The 23,086-nt window shown below is 39.1% G+C and overlaps 1 protein-coding gene across 14 annotated transcripts in view; it reads left to right on the top strand.

Annotated features, from left to right (window-relative positions):
* The window catches only part of adgrl2a (adhesion G protein-coupled receptor L2a), a 184,759-nt gene that overhangs the window by 105,320 nt on the left and 56,353 nt on the right, over nucleotides 1-23,086 (top strand). For all 14 annotated transcript variants that reach the window (XM_049721365.1, XM_049721376.2, XM_049721388.2 and 11 more), the window contains 2 exons: nucleotides 5,300-5,474; nucleotides 22,448-22,661. In XM_049721365.1, coding sequence (XP_049577322.1) covers nucleotides 5,312-5,474; nucleotides 22,448-22,661 — 377 coding nt within the window. In that variant the 5' untranslated portion in view covers nucleotides 5,300-5,311. The remainder of the gene's footprint in view (nucleotides 1-5,299; nucleotides 5,475-22,447; nucleotides 22,662-23,086) is intronic.

The raw sequence follows: 23,086 nt of genomic DNA, 5'->3' as shown, positions 1-23,086 counted from the left end.
CTACGGTATTAATGTCAGCCTAGTAATTACCAGACACGGGGAACATTTGGCAAAAAGACCGTTTAATGGTCCAGGCACAATCAGTCTTATCTCAAGCGAGCTGAAAGAATAGTTTTGTGCTATCAGCAAGTGGAAATGACATTTTGAAATTCCCTTCCGGATAATCCACTTCAGTTGCCAGTTAAACATCAAAATTACAACTCAGATTTATCGAACCTGCATTACAAGTTTGTTGCCGTGTCGAATCATTTTGCGATAATCCCTATGGACAGACAGGTATAGGTGTCTGGCGGCACTAATAGGATTTTCAGTGCATTGCTGAAGTGATTATAAAGCTATGGATGTCAAATATATATATTCAGACAGAAAGTGATAAGGCTGAATCACAGCGCACACCTTTCCACATCTTCGCTTATTCGCTGCTGTTTTGTCTACCTGGACTGGATAAACTTTTTGTCTTTGTTTGTTGAGATGTTCCAGTATTATAAATTGTATTGTTTGAACCAATGGCTCATGATTGCTTTATTTCATAGCCATATGTCCTGATCAGTGGGAAGCACAGATCATCAATGAATTGAGTGGCTCATAAAATTGATGAATGCTGCAAACACAAAAGCAATGAGCCCGACAAGCACCATGCTGCTGTCATAGGCTCTGTCGTGGAATTGTTTGTGCCTCTGAAACTGATGCTTGCATAGAAGTAAAATTCAAATTAGGTTTAGCTAAGATGGTATAAGAAAGTATCGACTGCAATGCCTTGTCATACTTTGGGAAAGCTTTAAACGCACATTTTCTCTTCTAATTTCTTTTATTTTTTGCTTCCATTTTAGAGTCCCACTTTCCAACCCCCTGTTGCTTCAAATCATCACCCCCACTGTACACCCCAATCTGATTCTGTTGCACTATGTGCAAGTTGGCCCTGGTATTCCCCTTGCGTGATCTCCGGTCAAGGCCGTTGTTTGGGGTGAGGGGAGGGGGGCACCAGCAGTCACACAGCGTTTGGGAGGATGCCATTCCCGGGTTGCTCTCAATCATTCCATCTGTAGAATAGGTCAACGGATGATTCCTCCCTGCCCCATATCGAGCTCAGCGGGGCTCCAGACTCATCTGATCATCAGTCCACTCTGTCCTCGGGAGTGCAAATTTTCTGATTTCCGCTTTCCATATTGTACTCGTACGTCTTCAGCCATGGAGAAGCACGGAAACAATCTATTCTGGGGAGAAGTATTTTCTTTCCGCGGCAGTGTCTGAGTGTTTGGCATCCTAGCTCTGAGTCCGCGGGTAGTTTAGTCCTTTCGAAGTTGGAGATGAGGGGGTCTTACAGTATGTATGAATTTATGTTTGCTATTGGGAAGAACCAATAGAAACAACTTTCCGATTCAAACACGCGGTGGTCCGTTGGCACTGATTTACATTTGAGGATGGATGAATGTCGAGGCCTCTTTTGCATCCCTGTGATGTTCTCTGACAATTAACATCCCAACTCTTTCTTGGAGTTTGTTGAAAGCAGAAGGGCTAATTCAAGGGTCAAGCAAGACTTGCAAGCTGTCAATCTTTTTATTGTAACTCGAATCCCCTCCCCCACTCAAGTCCTTTTATTCTCAGACACCCCCCCCCCCCCTTCTCCCTCCCAGACCTCTTTTAATAGAAAAGCCCAACTCTTCCTCTATTCTCCCGCGACCCTCTAACAGCCCAAGAGGGATAACCAAAAGCTTTGTCTTGGAGAAGCCATGCATTCTTTCACATCTGCCTCTTGTTCTCAGACCCTACCCCCACCCCTTCCAATTCAAATTTCAAACTGCCCTTTTCAATCAGCCCTCCTCCTGTCTCTTCTAATCGCCCCCTTCCTGTTAGCTACAAAGCCCCTATTTTGCAGTTCACTATAAATGCAACTGATTTGTTTTAAAACAGTATGTCATACACACCCCTGGAGCATCTTCATTTTACGAGATACTTAAACACCTGCCTGTAATGATTACATGCATAAAAAAAAAAAAAAAACCTGAACGACAAAAAATGGCTCTCTCAATTTAACAACTGGCCAATCGGTGCTTTGATTATGCCTTTGGAATCAATCCAGTCTATTGCTGATGCCCTTCATCATCTGTCTGGCTTGAGTCTGTAGATGCAAACACCTGTTCTTAGATCACAGCGGTATGGAGGGGACTCAATACGATCACTGGCGGCGGCGCTGTTTAAAGGCTTGGGGAGAAAAAAGCAAGCTCCAGCAGAGAGTGGAGACTCTGGCGCGTCTAATGAGAAGAATACCAGTCAGTCAGTGTCCCTCCGGTCTGTGCTTTTGGTGTCTGTGCATGTTGAACACTCACAGCATGAGACAAAATACATTAAGTACAAGACTGTTATGATCGATTTGTAGAACAACTCTGTACATGTATATGAGGGAAATACACTCTGTATTTACCTCATGGCGGCGGAGTTCACTGCCTCCAATGCAAATGTGTTAAGATGCATTTGTTTTTTGTCTTCAGACAATTGAGGTAATGCGCTGCTCAGGTCTATGAGATTGTTTGGATTAAAATATAGACACAGAGGCATACAAGGATTAAAGTAATACGTAGTTCTGTGTTCTATGGAGACAATTTGATTTGACAGAAGACTTGCGAGTGTTTTCCTGATAATGTCAAACAAGTTTGAGGTTAATCTTTTAATTCAGACCATTAATCTCAGCCGAACCAGGAAAGTCTCTTTGTTAACATCCATTTCCATTAGAATTAGGGGAGGGCAATACTGTGATGTAAACAGCATAACCCCTCCACCTCACTCAAGGTCGTGAGCCGTCAGGCATCTGTATTTCATATTGCACATGACATGTGAATGCTTATCTGCCATATTAACTTATTTGAGAGTCTCTGCGTGCACAGAAGAGGTCATAGCGTGAACTGGGTGCTAGATTTCTGGTATTTAAACACAATTTAATGTAACCAGGGTAATAATTCATTATTCCTTGGTCTCTAATACATAAAAATCCATCTTAACAACTTCTAAAGGTCACAGCAATTATTTTAGCTAGTTTTAGCATGGGATTATTGTCATGCTTCTTTCTATGCACCATAAGTATTCTAAGTGGACAAAAGTCAGTGCTAAGCCTGTGCGTGTTTACAAGGATCTTAAAAGCCTTTATGCTCCCTTTGCAGCTTTATTGTACAGACGGCAAACACAAGGCCTCATCATATACACCAGGGATGTCAAACTCATTTTTTTCATGGGCCGCATTTTAGTCATAGCTTCTTTCAGAGGGCCATTATAACTGTCAACCCAAATAAATGTATGAGCACCTCATATTATATACAGTAAAAGCTACAAAACAAACGTAATAAGTTGTTTTCAAATCAGACGGGTAATAACTGGTCAAATATTTAAAAAAGAAAGATATTAATAGTCAAGACAATTTGCAATTCTAGTAATGACACAAATTTGATGCACAATTTGTCTTCGCGGGCCACATAAAATGATATGGCGGGCCGTATCTTAAGTTTGACCCCTGTGATATACACTAACAACTTGCAGGAAAAATGACACTCAGTAGAGCTAAGACCCCCACCAAGAAGAAATAATCCAATCCAAATTTTGCAAACTTCATATATACGCTCCTCTACGTATTTTCCAATTTAGGGGCTGTAAAACTTCAAATCAATGAAACTATATATCAATTCACTGGACCTAAACATACACTGATGTCGTGTCCCGTTTTCCCGCTAACCTCATTATAATGGCTCTGAAATTAGAGGTCTCATGTGAGGCATACTGTCATATTAGATGAGGTGATTATGGTGGACTTAATTACAACTTTGTTGCCTAATGTGTGCATGCTGCATGTTTTCATGCCCGTGAAGTACTACGCTGTCTGGGAACTAGCAAACACAAAATAGATCAAACGCTTTGCAGCCAAGGAATATTCTCCAGTGAGGAGGAGCTGAATTTTTCTGCTCTAGCTGCACGCGACAGGCAGAATGTTGTGCATGAAGGCTAACATTCAGAGAACGGTTGCAGAGACATCAAGAAGGACATAGCTGTTCTTGATAGGGTTGAATTTTTTTGAGGAGAAAAATGTGCCCCATTGCCTAAGTGCCTAAGTGATGCTACATCCTTTGGTAAATGTGCTAGACCGAGTTTAGCCCACCAATGTAAACAGGCTGACAAAAAGGGAGCTGTCAGTAGTGTGAGACGCCTGCCTGGACGTGCAGGTTGGCGTTAGGTTTCACCCTGCGTAGCCCCACTGGTATATCCATGACTTGGGAGGAGGCCATTTGCTTTTGTAGCGAAAGAGAGCAAAAACAAACATTCAAACAAAGTCCTACTAGTGGGACAGGTATGGATGAGGTGGGGAGACAGGAATCCTGCTCGGGAGTGAAAGGGTGGGGATGCAGAGATAACTTTGTGGTCAGTCACAACAAAGACTGTTGACCATTTGCTCTCAAGTGTTTACGTATTTGTTTGCCGGCGCCTCGGGGGTGGAAAAGGCAATTTTGCTTCTTGACTTGCGGCTAGAATATCTGAAGCAGATAATAGTGGGGGATACTGACTCGTGTAAGTCATAGATTGGCCCTTTGTGATGATGCTGTAGATGTTTAACTGGTTCGGTGGGTTTTAAATATAATGTCACTATTTCACCAAACTGAAGATGTTGAAAAACATGTTGGGTCGTGTTCACTAAGCCGTATGATTTTTCCATTTAACGCTGCCCTCAGCTGATTTAATATTTTTCGTGCATGTGGATACAGAAAGCGGTGGAGCTCACAGTTGGCCGCTTCCTATCGGTTTGGCGCATTTTCACTCTTGGCTCATGTCAACGCTCTGTCGGAAAACGAGAGTCGAATTCAAATCGGAGATGTCTTAATAAATCAGCATCATTTTAAAATCTTTGTGACATGGCTCATGTGCTCCTGGGTGGTAGGCATGGGCTATGATATATAGATGGAAATTTTAAAACATATAATAGTGGAGTGAGATTGAGGGTTGATAAGGTGTCACATCCCTCTTCCATTAGTCACAGTAGGGTTGGACAAGGGCGGGCTCCGTCTGTTTGACAGTATTGGTTGCACCCAGATCTGGCCGGTTAGGTGGTCCTGTTTCCAGATGCCATCAAAGGATTTCCCCCCTTTCACAATTATTGACTTCATGCACTTATTTTGCAGTTTGTGTGGGTTTGCAAAATGCTCACCCCCCTAAACCGAATCCAACTCACATTTTGGAGACATCTTGTAGTAAATGTGTGTTCTTTGAGGACTCCAATTTCACCGTCAAACTGACGTTCTTTCTCGGTGTCCTCCCCTGACAGGTGAGAGGATCAATGACGACCATCTCTAAGATCGTTTGGATTGGACTTTTTCAATCAGAAGCTCTTTGTCACAACACAAAAAGCTCCAAGAGACCACCAACGTTTGGCACCATGTGGAAACTACACACCTTGTGCTGGTTTATCATCACCCTGGCGCAAGTCCACTCCACCGAGGGTAAGTGCACGTGAAACTCTTTGAGACTGTAAAAACCGACCACTTTGTTTTCATACCATCATTTTATAGCATCCTGTGTGTTTCAGGCTCACTGGCAGTCAGGCACTCAGTGGGGAATTTTCTTTCTTATAGACTTATTTAGGAATTCTCGAATGAGCAATGAAAATGTAACGCTCATGCTGCTACTCTGAGGTCCCACAGTGCATGTCTAAGTAATGTGGCTCTGAGGACCGTAGGCTCTGGCGGTTAGGGATGATCGGGAGCTCTTTCATTAGCCGGTATATCTCAGACAAATTGTGATTTGCCAGAGATTTTCTGCTTGAGAGCGCCAGTTGTTCCCAGTGGCATCAGAGCGGGATGCTTTTTTAAAAATTTCAAGCCCAAATGTTCTGTGTTGTGGCCAGCGCTCACAGATTTCACACCTCAAATATGTTGATGTTTTAATCATGGTGCATTTTAGCTTTGATTAAATCAGTCTCAGTTGTATCCTAATGGCCAGATTTATATGTCTAAACTGCATATCATAAACACTTTCCTCTACTTATTCGACTTTAATCACTGCAGTAGCGGTGCAGCATTCTGGTAATTGATGATTGGTCTAAACATTTTTTGCTTCTGTTTAGTGTAGTATATCAGAAGAACCATTATAGATTTGTTTTTCTTTGGTGACAACTGTTTTAGCTCTTGCCCAGTCTTCCCTTCTGGGAATTTTTAAGGAGTCCTATAATGTGAGATTATTGAAACAAATTGGTATATTAATGCAACATGTCAGATAAGACACCCATGACATACAATTTATGTTTAGTTTATGTCATCTAGCTTGGATTTTTACAGTCACACAAGAATAGGAGTGTGTGGCTGGCTCCTTTCAGCTTCACTGGGTTTGGCAAACACTGAGAAGCAGAATTTCATCAATGCTGGCAACATACATCATCTTACGTCTCACGTCATGCAGCGATAAGAGTTTGCAATTTTCCAGGCTTATAATGTGACTACACCTTGAGCAAATGGAGATTGTTGGAATCTTAGAGAGCTTGAGCTTTTACCTGGCACTACATGGATTCTTAATGCGGTGGTAGGCTACTGTAAATCTAATCATGTACATAAGATAAACCAAACACATAAATATGGCAATCATGATGCTGGTCTCAAGGTTGCATAGTTGTTCTCTGACATGTATTGCTGACATGCAAACGAGGTTTGCAGAAAACAAACAAATTGTCAGAAATATTTAGAAGAAAACAAAAAGCAAGTAGAAATCACAATTATAACATTCAATGCAGTTCTCACTCAGTGACACTGTGTATGTGAGTGTGAATTTTTTTCTGTCTTCATATGTGACCTGTTGTGTTTTCAAAATTGTGTCATGCCCAACACCCCTTTTTTTTTCTTTTAAAGGCCAAAACTTGAAAAGTAGAAAAGTTTGACAGTTCTATCCTCTGCTAAACTAACTTTTGTCACATTTTAATAAGTAAAGCTTGTTTGACGTACATGTGGTTGTAAGTAGAAATATGCAAAAGCTATTAAATAATGCACACTCAGTTTGGCTATTGATAACATTTGTCATTATTGTTACTTTGCACCCCCTTCTTTCATGTCAGTCCCATTTCCCATCTCAGCTGCAGAGATCAGTGCTGAAACAGTTCATTACAAACAATATCCCCAAGTCCACACGCTTCATTAAACTGCGTCTATGCCTAATATCTTTTTAATGCATTTTTATAATTGAATTAAATGAGTTAGTGAAATGTTGTAAATAGTTAGAAGTTAGTATTCGGAAGGAAGACACACATACAACATTATTCCTTTTGCTGAAGGCCATTGTGTTGTGACCTCCAATTGCAATGTATGTCTCATCCTCCATGTCCAGGGATGTCGCTTGGATTGCGGTCCACGTGTATATGTGTCTTTCATCTATATTTACACAGCTGGTTCACTGTCATCCCGAGCCTTTCATCCTATATTCCTGCTTTTGTTTTCCTTCACTACCTTATCTAGGAAAGAAAATGTGCGTCTATATATCTACAGCACAGAGCTAACAGACAAGTGAATAGCTTTTGTTTCAGAAATTTGACTACAATAGAGGTGTTTTTTTTTCTGTCATTTTATGGGATTAAGTTTATATTACGCTAAGATAAGAACATTTAAAAAAAATGCTCTTCCTTGCAGAAATTAATTATTATTAATATAGTCACACGTATAAATGTAATACCACCTTATCCTTTAAAACTTAAAATATGCAATTTTGCCTTACATGTTTGAAGCGTACCTATTACGACCAGAAGTATTTTTTTTTTCTCTTGTCATATCCACTTTTAGGGTACTACAGATAGCACCAAAATTTCATTACCTCACTCAGCGTGTATTCTCGAGCTTTGCTGTGACTTGTGTTTCTGGGCACATTGCACGGTGTGACTGTACAGTGATTGGATGAAATTTTTGTCACTATTCATGCAATCATTGGGTGGTCTTCATACAGATCTAAAAACGATTTAGAGCTCAACTGAAATGGCATTGTCTGAGAGGACATTTGGATATTGATTTTAGACTGCATACCAGCAAGTGCACATCATGCTGTGTGATAATAGAATTAGGAGATAGTATTACTTAAGAGGCAACACATTCTCTTTTCTAATCACAACTGTTGAATTTGATCACAAAGCATTTTAACTGTATTTCATATTCTGACCTAAATGAGTATGTATGAGGTCAGTAGTGATGGAGTCATCGCTGTGTTTGTAATGCTTCAGGATTTGGACTAATCGTTTCTATATCTCCTAAAAGCCTTTAGCACAAATTGGGGTGTGAAGTTGACATGGGTGTTTACCACAAACTGATAACGTCTCACAAAGGACATTCTTGCATTCCGTTGTGGGAGGGGTCAATGTCTTTGTATTTCAGGCTTGACCCATACCAAAGTCGAGATTTCTCAATAGCACTGAATTTGACTTTCTTAAGCTCCCAAGTGACATACTGACCTGTTGGAATGCCTCTTGATAAATCACAAACTCAACACAGGTTTGGTAAAACATGCGTTGTCTCAGGGATAATCAAACTTGAGATAAAAGAAATAGTCCCTGTTTAAATATTAGAGAGCAAATAATATAAGTAAAGGCTACATTATGCCCCTTTAATATACCTTCCATCTTGAACCTCTTGAACCAAATAGTATCATTCCTTTAGGATCCATAAAATGAATGGCAGTTTTCTTTTATCTTTTTTTCTTTCTTTCAAATAAATCACACATACCCTATGGAAAGCAAAAGAAATGTGTATGTAATAAACAAAAACATCCAATGACCAAATAAATACTATCCAAAATACCTGTTAGAATGCCATAAAGTGAAGAATAGCAATAAAGTACTAATAATTCAAATAAACACCATAACAATCTGCTTTAAGAGACATTCAAACGTCTCTATCATTTAACCAGTAAAACACAAATAAATAAACTGTTTCACAGCTTCAGTTTTAGGAATGCAGGTTTGCCAGCTTGTTCTGAAAGCCCTGGTTAACCTGACTGTGCTGTCTGAAAACAAAGGGAGCTATGTAAAAGGAGTACGTAAATAGGAGCGGTAGATAGTAGATGAAGAATAACTGAACTGAAAAAGAAAGCAATACAAAACAGCTTTGTGAGAAAGCCACAGTGAGTTTCCTTTCAGAGTGTCTCTTGTTAGCAAAGTATACCACAGAATACTCCCAGAAAATAAAACATTCTTCAGTCAATATGCACACACAAATCAACTCATTCTAGCAAAGCAAATGTCTGCATACAAATATTACAATTCATAATAATTTTAAAATGCTGAATCTCCACTTGAGCGATTGAAAGTAATGCTCATCTTCAAAAGTCTGAATATTATTCCTGTGCTCACACAGAGGAGGATGAAAAGTTTGCTTTTCAAAGGATTGCACAGATTTATGATGAGCATTCATTGTTCAAGACTTAACATTTGCACATTCTGTATTGCGCACAGCACAACAAGAATTTTGACAAGAGTACACTTAACAAGTAATCAAATTGTCTGTCATGGAAGTCGCTCAACTTTGATATGTAATCGCAGGTTCATTTCCTTTGTCCTCCTGGTGTCCTCTGTGGTCGTTACCATGGCAACCTAAGCAAATTTAGCCGAAGATGTGATTTACAAAAGAATACTGTCATGTTTTGGTAATGTGTAATGCAGTGATGATTTCCTTCCGTAATACATGATTAAACTGCCTCCCAAGTCAGCTCGTGTTTTGTAGCCAAGCTGAGAGGATTTGTCGACTTCAGGAAGTGAATAACAATTCACACTTAGCATCAGCAGTGCGTTCTCTTCAAAGACTTTGCCTAAGATTTCTCGAATTATAGAGTGGAGCAATGTTTCTGTGTCAAGGAAAAGGGGGGAGTGGGGGGGGGGAGTTGCCACATGTCAGACACACAACTGAGAATCAATCAAGAAAAGATGTGCTTCGTTTCTCTGCTCCTGGTGTTTTAAAGTTTTTCTAACAGTGAACAATCAGAATAAAATGTAAGCAGTTGATAAATTACCATTGTGGCTTTAAAGGGAAACAATAATACAAAGGATTTGTGTATCGAAAAAAAAAAACATGTAAACTAGGTCATTAGGTTTGTGTAACTTTAATTGTAACTTTAATTGTTTTATTCAGTTATTCTGTATCTCAGAGGTGATTGACATGTAAATACTTGTCATGATTAAAAGCTTTCAGAGAGCAAACTTTTATTTCTTTTAAAACATTTATAGTGACCTAACCAACTAACCTTAACACCCATCCTCCCTTACATCAACCCCTGTTTCTTGTCACAGCTTCACTTGTTTGTAGTACTTGAAATTTTTCAAGGACAATACAGAAGGGCACCTTTAAAAGTCCTTTCTTTTTGGATCACGTGAAAGCAAAGGAGAAGAGGCTTTAAACCTTAATCTCAAAGTGAATGGAGTGAAATAGACAATCAGGGTGTCTCAAAATGTAATTACTGGAAGTAAAAGCTGAGAGCTTAATGCAAGCCAGAACCTGTAAGGACACCATCTTGCGCCACCCACTGCCATGCCACAATTTTCTCGGGCAGTTATATCTTATGACTTCAAGCAAACTCAAAATTGCTCATAAAATGGTTTTCAAATGTATTATATACAAGTAAGTCCATTAAAACAAAGCCCCAAGTCCAGTCAATACTTTCCCTATAGGAGAGGCTGTGTTCTGTTACCCTGCACAATCATTTTCTATCTTTCCACCAGGCAATTTTTTCTCAGCCCAAAAATGTTTCTAAAATAAAAGCATAATATTATCTGTCAAAATATTAGCTTGTGGAACCTTAGACATTTTCTGCTAAATAGTACAAAAAAGAAAACAACCAAGAGCTTAGTTCCCTCACGGTATATGACGAGTTTCTGTTGTGACTAAAGTTACAAACTTGTTTGGGTTACTTTTATAGAAACACCATAAAGTAACTTAATTGTGTTTTATCTGATGAGAACCAAACACAAGTTCCTGAAAAAAACTGGAAGCCTTTAAACAACACGCGACAACTTGTGTCTTCAGACCGTGCAGCAGCACACATTCCTTTTGCTGTCAGATTTGTAATGTGGCCTCTGACCTGGCCTACGATACTGAACAAATGTATTTGGTATTCTGACATCAAGACTGACAAACAAGTTGTGTAGTCGGAGTTTTTATCTAAACATTTTTATCTACCCTAAAACAGTGATGAATCACTGGTGAGTCAAACCAATCCTGTTATTTTGTCTCTGTTTCTCTCGCTTGCTGTCATTTGGGTTGTCCATAACCAACTGTTGAATCTGGATCCACATGGTGCCAGGCAGGCAAGGGGGCCTTGTGTACGAAGGCCCACCGTGCTGTCATGTCTCTTTCATCACCAACCGGCTTTGGAGATAAGGAGACAATGAGCAGTGGCAAGGTGTAGCCACAGCCCCTGGGTCTCCTCCCTGCTGAGCACTTCAAATCCTCATTAGGATTTTCAGCAAAGGAAGGAGGGATTTTGTTGGATTAGTGCTTTGTCACAGCTGGCCCGAGGTTGGTGTTTGTCATGCAGAGCATTGCAGAGTGCTGACATACTCCCACCCATGCCAAACACACACCTCTTTTCACCTGGCTACTAAGGAGAGTAATGCCACGTTTGGCTTGAACTAGCAATTTCATTCATTGGGCTACACTACACATGCTTTTTTTTTTTTTTTTTTTTTGTCAGAGGTTGTGAAGGACACATGCCGACTGCATCACTTTTCAAAACCTGCAGTTGTTGCTCAAACGTCACAGCTATGCTACAGATTGATGATACTTTTGTGTGACAAAATGAGATAAAACATACATCTGAAGAATGTAAATCATATTTTTGATTGTGACGAGACATTGCCTCAGCCTCGCGTTTCCTCTTTTTTTATTGGCATCCTGTCTTTGCATCCGGTAGTGGAAACAGCAGGTCAGGGTTTATTATTTAAAACCATACAATTGCTAGGAACCACACATTCCAGTAACTTGTGTTTTCAGCTAATGTGTTAAGACTGCCTTTTGTACTTATTTATGCAGAGACCTTGCCACGAATCATTAATTGGCTGTTTGCAGTCACCTTCACTATCTCTTGTTACAGGAAACAGTATTCTTTTAACTCTAATGTTCGTGAGTTATTACAAGGACATTACAAGTGGTGTCTCATTGATACCTTGATCCTTGCCAATTTTCTTGAGTTGTTGTTGTTGCTTGTATAATGAAAAGAAATCGTGTGTGGCTGTTTGCTTCATGAGTCTTGTGGACTTCTCTCATACAATACAAGATGACTGATCATCAAAATGTAGCCACAGCTCTAATGTAGTCCTTAACTGGAGAGTCTTTGTGTGAAGCTTACCTTTTCCCGTCATTCGCTGGGCTGATCCTTGTGGATAATGGCCATTCATGCAAGTCGCAGAAGGTCCTCACTGGGTGGGATCTCTGGGGCTCTTGATTAGTCATCTACCCTCATGCTTTCGCCCTCAGCCTTGTATTTTACCGTTATGCTTTGTCTAGTTTTGGTTATGCTTAGATAGAATCATGTGGGTTCCTTACAAATATATCCAAAGCAATCTGCAAAAACATTTTTTATAACCCACTAAGTCTCTTCTCTGAATCCCAAAGACAGGAGAAGATGTATGACATCACCAAGGCAGTGGTCTTGGGAAAATTAGCCACAGTTCTTATAACAAATGTTTTCGATGTGGATCTACAAGATGAGCGGAATGTTTTATGATCAGATTTTTAAATCAACATTAATATGCTCTCGTTTTAAAGTTGTGCTCTATTATAATCAAGATTGTGTAGGTTTAATTCCGTTGCATCTTAGAAAAGAATAAACCTCTGAAACAAATAACAACATATAACCCACTTTTAAAACAGAAGTGTTGTGGACATAAAAAGCAGCAGATCTACCTCATATGATTGCTGTTCAAGTCCTCTGTGGAAAGGGCAGATGATGAGAATGTTTTTGATTATCCAGTAGATGGTATTTCAAAGCACAACCAGCATGGAGGCTTCGAGACCGACAAATGAACTAGCTTGTTTGGTCAAAGGGCAAATAGAGCTGACTTTCTTTTTTGCTACTGTATCATGGTTGTAATTTAATGTGACTGGACTGCAGTTTCGGGTCATATGAAGTTGCAGTTTTCACTGGTCATCATGGATTGTGCTAGCAACCGACTGGTGCCAAGATTCAGTCTTACACCGCACATTGAGCTGTGATAGATCCATCAAATTATAATCAAACTGCAAATTTTGAAGTGTCTGAAGTGCTGTTGTTGCTGCACTCAATTTACGAGCGTTTTGAGATATGAATCGTCAATGTTTTGGGGGAATGCTGAAACATGGCATTTGCATTCATTTCAATGGGGAAAGATGATTTTCCGATAGCGTGTGTTTTGCCTTACGTACAGTTTCATGGAACAAATCAAATTCATCTCTTTTAAATGTAACTCGTCTCCTTTCATCACACTCATACAGCATTTTATGAAACAATTGAGTCCCCTGGAACCTGAGCTCTTCTACTTCTAGCTAATTCAAGCAGGTGTTCAAGGGAGATGCTTTCACTGCAGATGAAAGGCATTTTGATCTCAGTATGTGAAAGTGCAATCTATTTTGTGTAGTGTTAAAAGAACAAAATAGAACCGAAAGATGCATATTTTACTGTTTTTTTCTGATTTAAATGCAAGATATCACTGCTTGCATTTACAAGTGTCCTCTTTGTCCTTTTGCTTTCCTTTGTACTGATTTAGAACGGCTATAAATCCAGTTGAGGCTCCTGTAAACGAGGGTTGTTAGAAACGTGGTCGTAAATACAAAGGATTTAGGTCCAATGCCTTTCAGAGGAAGTCTGAGTTGCCATTTATGAAGATTATTGAGTAATTTCCTTGCCATATGATATAAATGGGCACAACTGACTCAGGAGAAAATGAATGTCGCATTAATACTATATATACATATATATCTATATATCTATATATCTATATATATATATTGTAAGTGTTTGTAATTGGATCTGAGAGTCTTGTTTTAAATGCTCTGAGCTCCAATTTGGATGCCAGTGTCACTCAGCAGATTGATACTGCTAGAAGTAGTAGTTCAAGAGGATAAGTCTGCAGCGATGGAGTTCATCGTCCCATACCTGTCATGTTTCCTCCTTTAGACAGCAAACTAGTTCAAAAGAACCTCTGCCGGTTGAATCTACGGTAAGTAGTTGGATCAACTTTTACCTCAATTGCTTCCAATTGTGACACAGTTGATCAAATGCATTCAATTATTACAAAATAATATATCGTGCAAATGTATGCAAATATTATTACCAGTTGTGATTACATATGAACACGTTAACATTAGTCTCAATCCAAGTGACCGTAGGCTGCCAGGGAAAGCGAAGTTATTTTAGCTCATTATCCCATTTTCAAAAGTCACCATTTACTCAAAGAGGTCGTGAATTTCTAGTTTGGTTGCTGTCAGCTTTAACTTGTCAGCCCAGACCATTTGTCCCCTGACAGATCACTACGTCTTGACCCCCAGTGTGACTCAGCATTTGACCTTGTGAGTCATTATGACCTCTAAGTGTGTCCATATGTCAAGGGCTTGGCTCTCTTTGCTTAAGCCCCTTAAGTAAACTATTGCCTGAAGAAAACAGCAATCCAAGGTTTCCCATGTGGTAACATTACAAATCAATACTAATAGAGTCAGTCATCTTTAATTAACTGAGATAAATGTCCATACTAATACTATCTCAGTGTGGTGGGAATGTTGTTTCTTGTTGTTGCTTTATCTTAATTTTTAATGATCACATATGGTTTACATAACACCTTCAAAATCCAGAAACCAGTTTGAATGAACCATAACCAGAAGACGTGACAGCGTGATGGCAGGAAACAGTTGCAAGACTGTGAATAGGAATGAGAAGGCTTAATCTCCTTTCGCACATACTGCAAATCTTAACTCTCTCAAACAGAGAATTTCTTTGTAGACTGGACATAGACCATAATTTGTCAATTTCTCACTCCATGTCATGTCCATGTGTTTAGAGACGTCTACTCATTGTGACTGTGATCATTCATCACTTGTCTGATCATTACACAAAAGTCCAAAAACTCAATGAATTTGAATTTTCAGTATCACAATATGTCCTAAGAAGATGGCAGCAATTCTGCACTCTAGACTGAAAGAAAGTTGAATTAGGTGTGGTAACAGTGGCGTCCTCAGTGGGCTGGTCAGCAGACTTCAATGGCAAGTGGGGGTCAGTCGAAACACTAGCTGAACAAATGCATACACATGAGAGTGGAGTCTCATCTAAGGAGGTCCTACTTGAGGTAGTGCACTTGGGGAATGCAAACCAAGCAGATGGACCTCGCTCATTTGTGTGTGTGACCCACTGGGAAATGTTTCCTTATTGAATCAGGGAGCATCAAACGCTTCATTGGAGCAGAGAGCGAACCGAGTCAGAGCCGCTCGGCGTATATGACTCTATTTTTTTTCATCATTTGGAATGGAAACAATGGCAGTGAGCTGGCAAACACATCCCAAATCTAATTTGAAAAGTCTTTCAAAGAAAATATGGCTGACATCCTTATCACATTTAAACTTTTAATATGAGGTGAAATATTGTTAATAATAAAGCAGCTTAATGCGGTCAAAAGTGGCTGCTCTCACCGGTAAACTTTGAAGAAACACTTTAATCCTTAACAATGACCCATTGGTTCACTTCACAACTACAATCTAAAAATATATATAAATAAACAATTGTCCCATTTTATATTTTCTTGACAGGGGACGTGCAAAAAGTAACTCAACAGAAGTATTATTTTCTTAAAGTCTTAAATAATACAGACAATATAAATCATCGAAACTTACTATATGATGACTATACAGGGACACTGCTATTTCTGGTAAGGTCACCACAACATGGCTCAAGGTGCACACACAAAAAAGTGCAAAATTATCACTAAAACATACTGGTTGGCCATCTTCGCCAAGGATCATGGCACATAGCAACATATTTGATGGTCATTGCAGCTATTTCATTACAAGAACATGTCCTTGTCTTTTTTATGGCCTAAAAAGCACTCACTCACGCAAACACACGCGCGCGCACACACACACACACTGGCTGGCCTCAGGGCGATCCGATATTAGGGTGAGATGACAGTGTATGCTTGTGAGAGTGCAGCCAGCCGACATGTGCTGATGATGGGAAGTCAATAATGCATTATGAAAAAAAGGGGGGGATTTATGACCTTGATGAGCCCCATTGAGTTTAATTAGGCCTAAAGGTTGATTTACATACAAGTTTACATGGTGCTTCACCGGGCTGTGTATTTTCATTGCATTTCATCTCTACTGCTAAAAAGACATAATTTCCTCTCGGATTAATGAAGTAGCCAGTTACGACATTTTTTTTGTCTGGAAACAAAGACGAGACAAACCCTAATGTCCCTGTGAAGGACCTACATAAGATCATTTTCTACTTAAAACAGGGCTAGATTCAGAATCACATAGGCTTTTGTGCCCTAAAGTGCTTAACGTAGAAGTGGAAGTGGTTGGTAAGAAGTACCCACCAGGGTTCATTTTTTTGGTAAAGAAGCCCACCTTAACACCCAAAGTGTGTCCTGGCAGAGAAATGACAGCATCTATTTCACCGTCATGTACCTATATCAAAGATGCTCTTGATAGCCCCCCTGCTGTTGCTATGGAAGTAGCAGAAATGTAAATGAACTGGAGAGACTTGGTTGGTGGGGAATACAAATGAGCTTCAAACACTTGTTTCCTTGCTGCTCTTTGCCTCGTTGTCTTCTACTATCCACTATAATCATGTTTTTCTCTCGCTATCTTTGCAAGTACCCCCCCCACACACCTTTCCTACTATAATCAAAATTCACACATTATATGTGAATTAGGGCTCACAACAACCCTGCACAAGTATAACAGCCAATGAAAGACAAAAAAATACCACTTAACTCAGATTTTCAATTGCTTTATTGACTCATGTTTTTCAAGAGACTATGCTGGCACAAAACATTTTGTTCTGCAAACAATTTTGGTAAGAAGACTTCAAAGTGTGAGAGCCAACATATCCATTAGTTTTTGTGTTTCTGTTGTTTCTCTGTTTGTTTTGTTTTTTTATGATGACCACAACCATTATTATGAGACTTTTTTTTAAGAGAAGTTGGTGTACCACATCTGTGTTTGATTTATATTTATATATTTTATATTTCCAGTATACATTTGCCGTACAGTATACAATTAAACTCTACCAACCAATCCAGAAAATGTCATAGTTTCTGTCTTAGAGAAATGCAGCAAAATGTGTCATATTATGTGGATATCAATGGAAAAGAAATGTCATAGCTCATCTGTCTCAAATGGACAAACAAAATCTTTCGAAACTGGCGAGTATGGCACTACTAAAGTGAATAATGAATAAGTTGGAACAAACACTACCAGTGTAAGTAGTGCTTGTCCTTCATTCGCCACACAATAAACAGCCCAAAAGGAATGTTAAGAGAATACGTTTCACATTAAAGTAACAATTTATTTTCTACAATAGGGAATGCAGCCCACCTCATATCCTGCTGTTTGCGGGATGTATGAAATATTTTGTTCCTTCACCCCTGGGTAGACCTAACTTCTGTTGTTGTAAAGGATATCTGTGGATTATAGAGTCAGCTCTGTGGGAAGAGTCTTAACTTTAAGGTTTCTTTTCCCAAGTGGTTGTCCTTTACTTGTACCATCGAGAAAGGCCTGGGGGGGGCAGAACTTGGAGGACTCAAGCTGTGTTTCCTGTAGTTGCCTCACTAATGCTGTGGGCCACATTATTCTTTCACCTCAAATCCAAGAGACCTTGTAGATTCGAGTGTACCAAATAATAGCTGGCCAAAGACAGTTCTTTTAAAAGCAGCTGTTTTGCCCTCACCAGAAGGGAAATCAAAGATTTACGCTAACAGTAGACGACAAGCAGCAGGAGCGTCTGTGTCACACTCACGACGAAAAAATTATCTGGTTTCCCATCAAAATAATCTGAGGACCTTTGTGCTCTGGCCACAGTAACGGCGGCAAGGGTAAAGGGCTGAATAGGCCTTTTGATCAGCCTTAAACCCCGGACTCTGTCTGGAAGCATGGGTTACTCAAGTTACAAAGGGTCATTTTAATAAGAAAACCTTTACTGGGTGCAAGTAAGACTAAATAAAAGGCTGAATAGTCGCAGATAGTTTTTGCGTGTGCTGTTTCAGGTATGTTTGTGAACATCAAGAAGTACAATTGGGATTTTCTTTTCTTTTTACATTTTTGAGAAATTAAGATATTTCTAAAAGATGATTGTACTATGCATGTCAAGCAACTGTGCTCAGTCGAGTGAACTACGACTTTTGCTGGGCACAACTTTTTGAATACACTTTGGCGTTGCTTGTTTCGCATTAATTTTTTTTATTGTGTATATAATAACTATTAGAACTGTGCATGGTCAATTTTTTTTTTGTTTTAATTAGCACACTCACCACCCTGAATAATGGCATGTATGTGTTTTCCTTTAATTCGTACATGACTGTTTTAAGCACTTGATACACTTACATTGTTTTCCAAAACTTTTGTGAAGATCCATTTTCAGATGTCTGTGTTTCCAGGCTCCAAATTATTCTCATGTAAACTAATTGTTTTGTTAAATCTCCAGTATGTTCTGAATGCCCTTGGTATGTGCAATTTTAATGACTTGCTCTATGTAAGTACAAGGTTTAAAGTTTCTACATGACTGATGAAGACCCTAATAACTCCCTATTCCTATGAAGTGCGAAGGTACTTTGCTCATTACCCCCGCTTCAGTGACACTCAAATAGTACCAGATGGTCACTTTGCAATTGATTTGCCCCATCTGCATTAAAAAAAAAAAAAAAAAAACATTATTATATTATAGCACTAAAGAGACTGTGCATATAATGGTTTTGTCTTCCATATGGGACATTCTCACAGTTCCTCAGCCGCCTATTCCATATTGGCCTGATGTCATTGCAAAGGTCACGCACGGCAATAAATGCCAGTTTAGGAAGCTTTAAATTGAGGTTCCTCATTGGTGCAATAAAGTGCTATAACCCATGGACAAAAATGTCCGTTGCACCAATCAGAGTCAATTACCAGCATGTTATAACAACATGCGCAATAAGCAAATGTCTAAAGGTTGAGTTGTCAAATTGTAAACTACAACGGTACTTAGAAGAGCAGACTTTCACCAATGAGATCATATTAAACTGTTCATCTTTATAGATGATTGATTCATACATGTTTGCTAACAAATTAAGGAAAGTTCCCCTTCCTGCCACAAAATATTTTCAAATAAGTTGTTTTTTATGACTTTTATGACTTATGACAATGACATGTCTCCACACTAGAGAATATGAATTGTGGATTTCTAGTAAAGTTACCAGTATGAGAAAGGAAGGAGAAAAAATTGTCCCAGTAAAGGCACATTGTATCTATTATGGTTGTCTTACATGTAGTATCTGCAGTGTTTTCTCTTACTTAAATGTGTCACCTATCTCTGTCTGACTGAGAGAAGCTGAAATGCTTTTCAAGTGCTGGGATGGATGAATTGACCAGAATACTTGATTAGGAAGCATGTCGACAAAACCACGATAAGGATCTGGTCGGTTATCTCTCTGCTGCACCATGTTGCCATGGTCACAGCACTGTGCTTTCTACCTAATATGCTCCTGAATATGCATTAGGTTTTTGCGGTTTAATAGATGCATATAATTAGATTTGACTAATCGATTTGTCAACATTTCTGCTTGCAGTCTTGAAACAATAATCATTAACATGTTTAAGATGTACAGTATAGAGTGTTTACTATTAGTAACAGAAACTTGGGACTAACTACTGTGCACTATTTGGCCTCAATAAAATTGTTTATGATTCCATGTGTAAAATAAGTCTTGCTTGTATGGCTCATTTGCATTCTAAAATTATTTGATTAAATGACACAGTAAGTGTTGGATTTAGGTTGGATTTAGTGTGATCACACACAGTGATCAAATTATCCTGTTGTAATTGCGATTCATGAATATGCCAGTTCTAGATTGATGGTGCTGTGCTGTCTTAGTTATTTTCTGTGTATAAAACAGAGATGTGAATTGCAGATGTGTAAACGCAAACGCTGTTCTACAATAAGATGTGCAAGACCACTACAGTAGTTAGGAATCATACAACCACAGTCGACCAAAATCTTGCTTTTGGACGGGTTTGTTTGGAAATTGAAACAATGTGAATAATGGGAAATAAATCATTAATTCCAAGTCTTAAACTACCACCATCATAAAAAAAACATTATAAGCTGCAGAGGCAAATCTGCCTAAACTTAATAAATATAAATTGAAATGTGACATCACTTATTGCAGCTATCATGTCAATCTTGTGGTTAAACAGGCATTATACAATACTAGTTATGTATTTATTCTATGAATGGTTACAGCTTTGATCGAAATTGCTCTGTGTTGTGTTCACTGTCCTGTTGAGTTCCTGGTCCACACAGTATTCTGGGAAAGTAGTACAGCAATGGATCTAATCAATGGAGAGCAGCTTTTGGACAATAATGCACTGAGACAGCTGAAGAATTAAGTGCATTTCGGGGACATACCAATTCTTCCAATGTCTGGATTTTGACTCAATAATCAAGCATTATTACAGGGCTTGTCATCTGCGTGGTTGGAAATACATCATCATTCCCGAAATACACGAGTGTGACTAGTTTAGTGTTCATAGGTGTCAGTGTATAGCTGCAGTCTGCTTTCCTACTTTAGTATGACGATTACATTAGTTTGGAATAATAAAACCAGAAAGAGAGTTTTCAAAGGCCCTCGAGTGATTTAAGTATTTTAACAGCTATCGCCTCACACTGAGCACAAGTGGGTTTGGCCGCCAAGCTGGAGATCAAACTCAAAGGTTCCTGCACATGGTAAAAGAGCCTTAATCACTTGCACTGAATGACCACAAAGAGAAGAATTTGAGGGAAAGTGGAAAGTACACCCATACTGGGAGCAGAATTTTCAGGGAAAAAAAAAAAAATGAAGTCAAGCTCTTAGGGTTATGCTGCAGTAAGCATCGGACATGATGACATCGTTTAGTTTAGTGTTGGTGTAAGGTGTGGCATCGTCTGATGTACATTGCTTTTACACATTACGCTGTTTGCTTTTAACCACGCTGGCATGAAGTCAAAACTGGATGTCGACAGCTGTTCCTAACCTGGCATGTCTTCTTTTTTTTTTACCACCCGTCACACGAGATGTTTGTCATGAGCCAACATGTACACCGATAAATTGTTTAGCACCTGAAAGCGTTGTTTGACTCCAGCGAGAAAAGATTACAAAAATAAATATACATCAATGTTTCATTTCTTTTGGTCACTTTACACAAGATTTCCCTTAGAGATAGCCAGGAGAGGAAGAAAATATCCTTCCTTGATTAGATGCCCCTAAACAAATGAAGAGGTTAGCTCGGCTATGGCAGCTGCCCCCCGCCATACAAATATACCCTTTGTTTACTCTAAGCTCTACTCTACACTAAGCACCTTTAGAAGAAGAGCTTTCACCTGATTGGTACACAAATGGAGGATCAGGCTATAGAAAGTGACATTTATCTTCTTTTATAAAATACCACGGTAGCATTTTCAGGTTAGGGCCACAATTCAACAACTTAATCCCCCTCCCATTGTAACATAGCATTTAATCAGACAAAGATAATTGTATTTGTACTTAATTGATGAAGTAGCCACTAGGGTAAAATAAAGTGAGCCATTCCAAGTAGTTTTAGTAGGCCTGAAGTCAGTAGTTAAGGCAACTGCTGTTGCAAAAAAAAAGTGCTTTGTAAACACAAGCAAATGCAAGTATGGATTGGTCTCATTTGTACCGGTGCCAATGAAATACAGCAAAACAAGTGCATGCAACCCAGCCACAAAAACCTCATTAGAGAGCCTGCAGCTCTGGAATATAGCTAGCACACTGGCATTTAAAGGGAAAAAAAAAGGTAACAGATGCTCAAAATGGGATATTATGATTCAGTGCTGCTTGTGGTTTTGTACAGAGGAGCAGCTGGTGATTTGGTTAAGCTTTATATCAATGTGCTGTAATACTTGACGACATGGTGCGCCATGCGTAACCAAAAATATTCTCAATTCGGAACTTTACTTCTTTATATTATCTTTGAGATGGGCTTTTTATGGCTTGTTATTGATTTGGATTTTTTCCCACCCATACTCAAACACCATTAGTGCTGCTGGTGATACTCCTACCAACAAAGTAAATTAAATTGCATACAGTGGATTTAATTTGTTTTTACTCATTTTTATAAAGAAGAAATAGTGCAAAGATGTTTTTTCCTTGTTCACATCTGTCTTACATATTGTATGGTGTTTCTCAATGTCGACCCACTCCGCATTGATTCTCACTGATAAAGCTCTCTTTCCACTCCCTCAGGGTTCAGTCGGGCTGCCCTGCCATTTGGCTTAGTACGAAGAGAGCTATCTTGTGAGGGTTACCCCATCGATCTGCGCTGTCCAGGAAGTGATGTCATAACGATCGAAAGCGCCAACTATGGACGGACAGATGACAAGATCTGCGATGCCGACCCTTTCCAAATGGAAAACATCAACTGCTATCTTCCAGAAGCATACAAGATCATGTCACAGAGGTAAACTTGAACCTTATAGTTGTAGAAGTTGCAGTTTGCGTGGGTTGCTCAGAGCAACACACTCTGGATTGCTGTCAACTGTTTAGGTTTTATGCTTTGCCCCTTGTATGTGTTTTTTTTTTTTTTTTTAAATCCCTCTGCTTCTCTTGCCTCAGGAGGAAAATCTTTAACACGGTTGCTGTCCGATTGATTGACTCCATCAAAAATAGACTGACTCAGTTTAGCTGTAGAGCGGGAGAAAAAAAAAAAAAAAACAGGCAGCGCTATCCCATCTGCAAGAACACAAGAAACATTTTACAATTCTATAGTAACATCTGCAATATATGTACATCAGGGGTCACATTACATTTAATGTTTTAATATGTAATGAATAATAATTTTGAGATTTAGCTTTTATACAACACAGATTGTGGACCTAACTCCAA

The sequence above is a fragment of the Syngnathus scovelli genome, chromosome 10 (assembly GCF_024217435.2).
Source record: "Syngnathus scovelli strain Florida chromosome 10, RoL_Ssco_1.2, whole genome shotgun sequence".
NCBI classification, from domain to species: Eukaryota; Metazoa; Chordata; class Actinopteri; order Syngnathiformes; family Syngnathidae; genus Syngnathus; species Syngnathus scovelli.
This window is presented reverse-complemented; position numbering and strand designations above follow the sequence as displayed.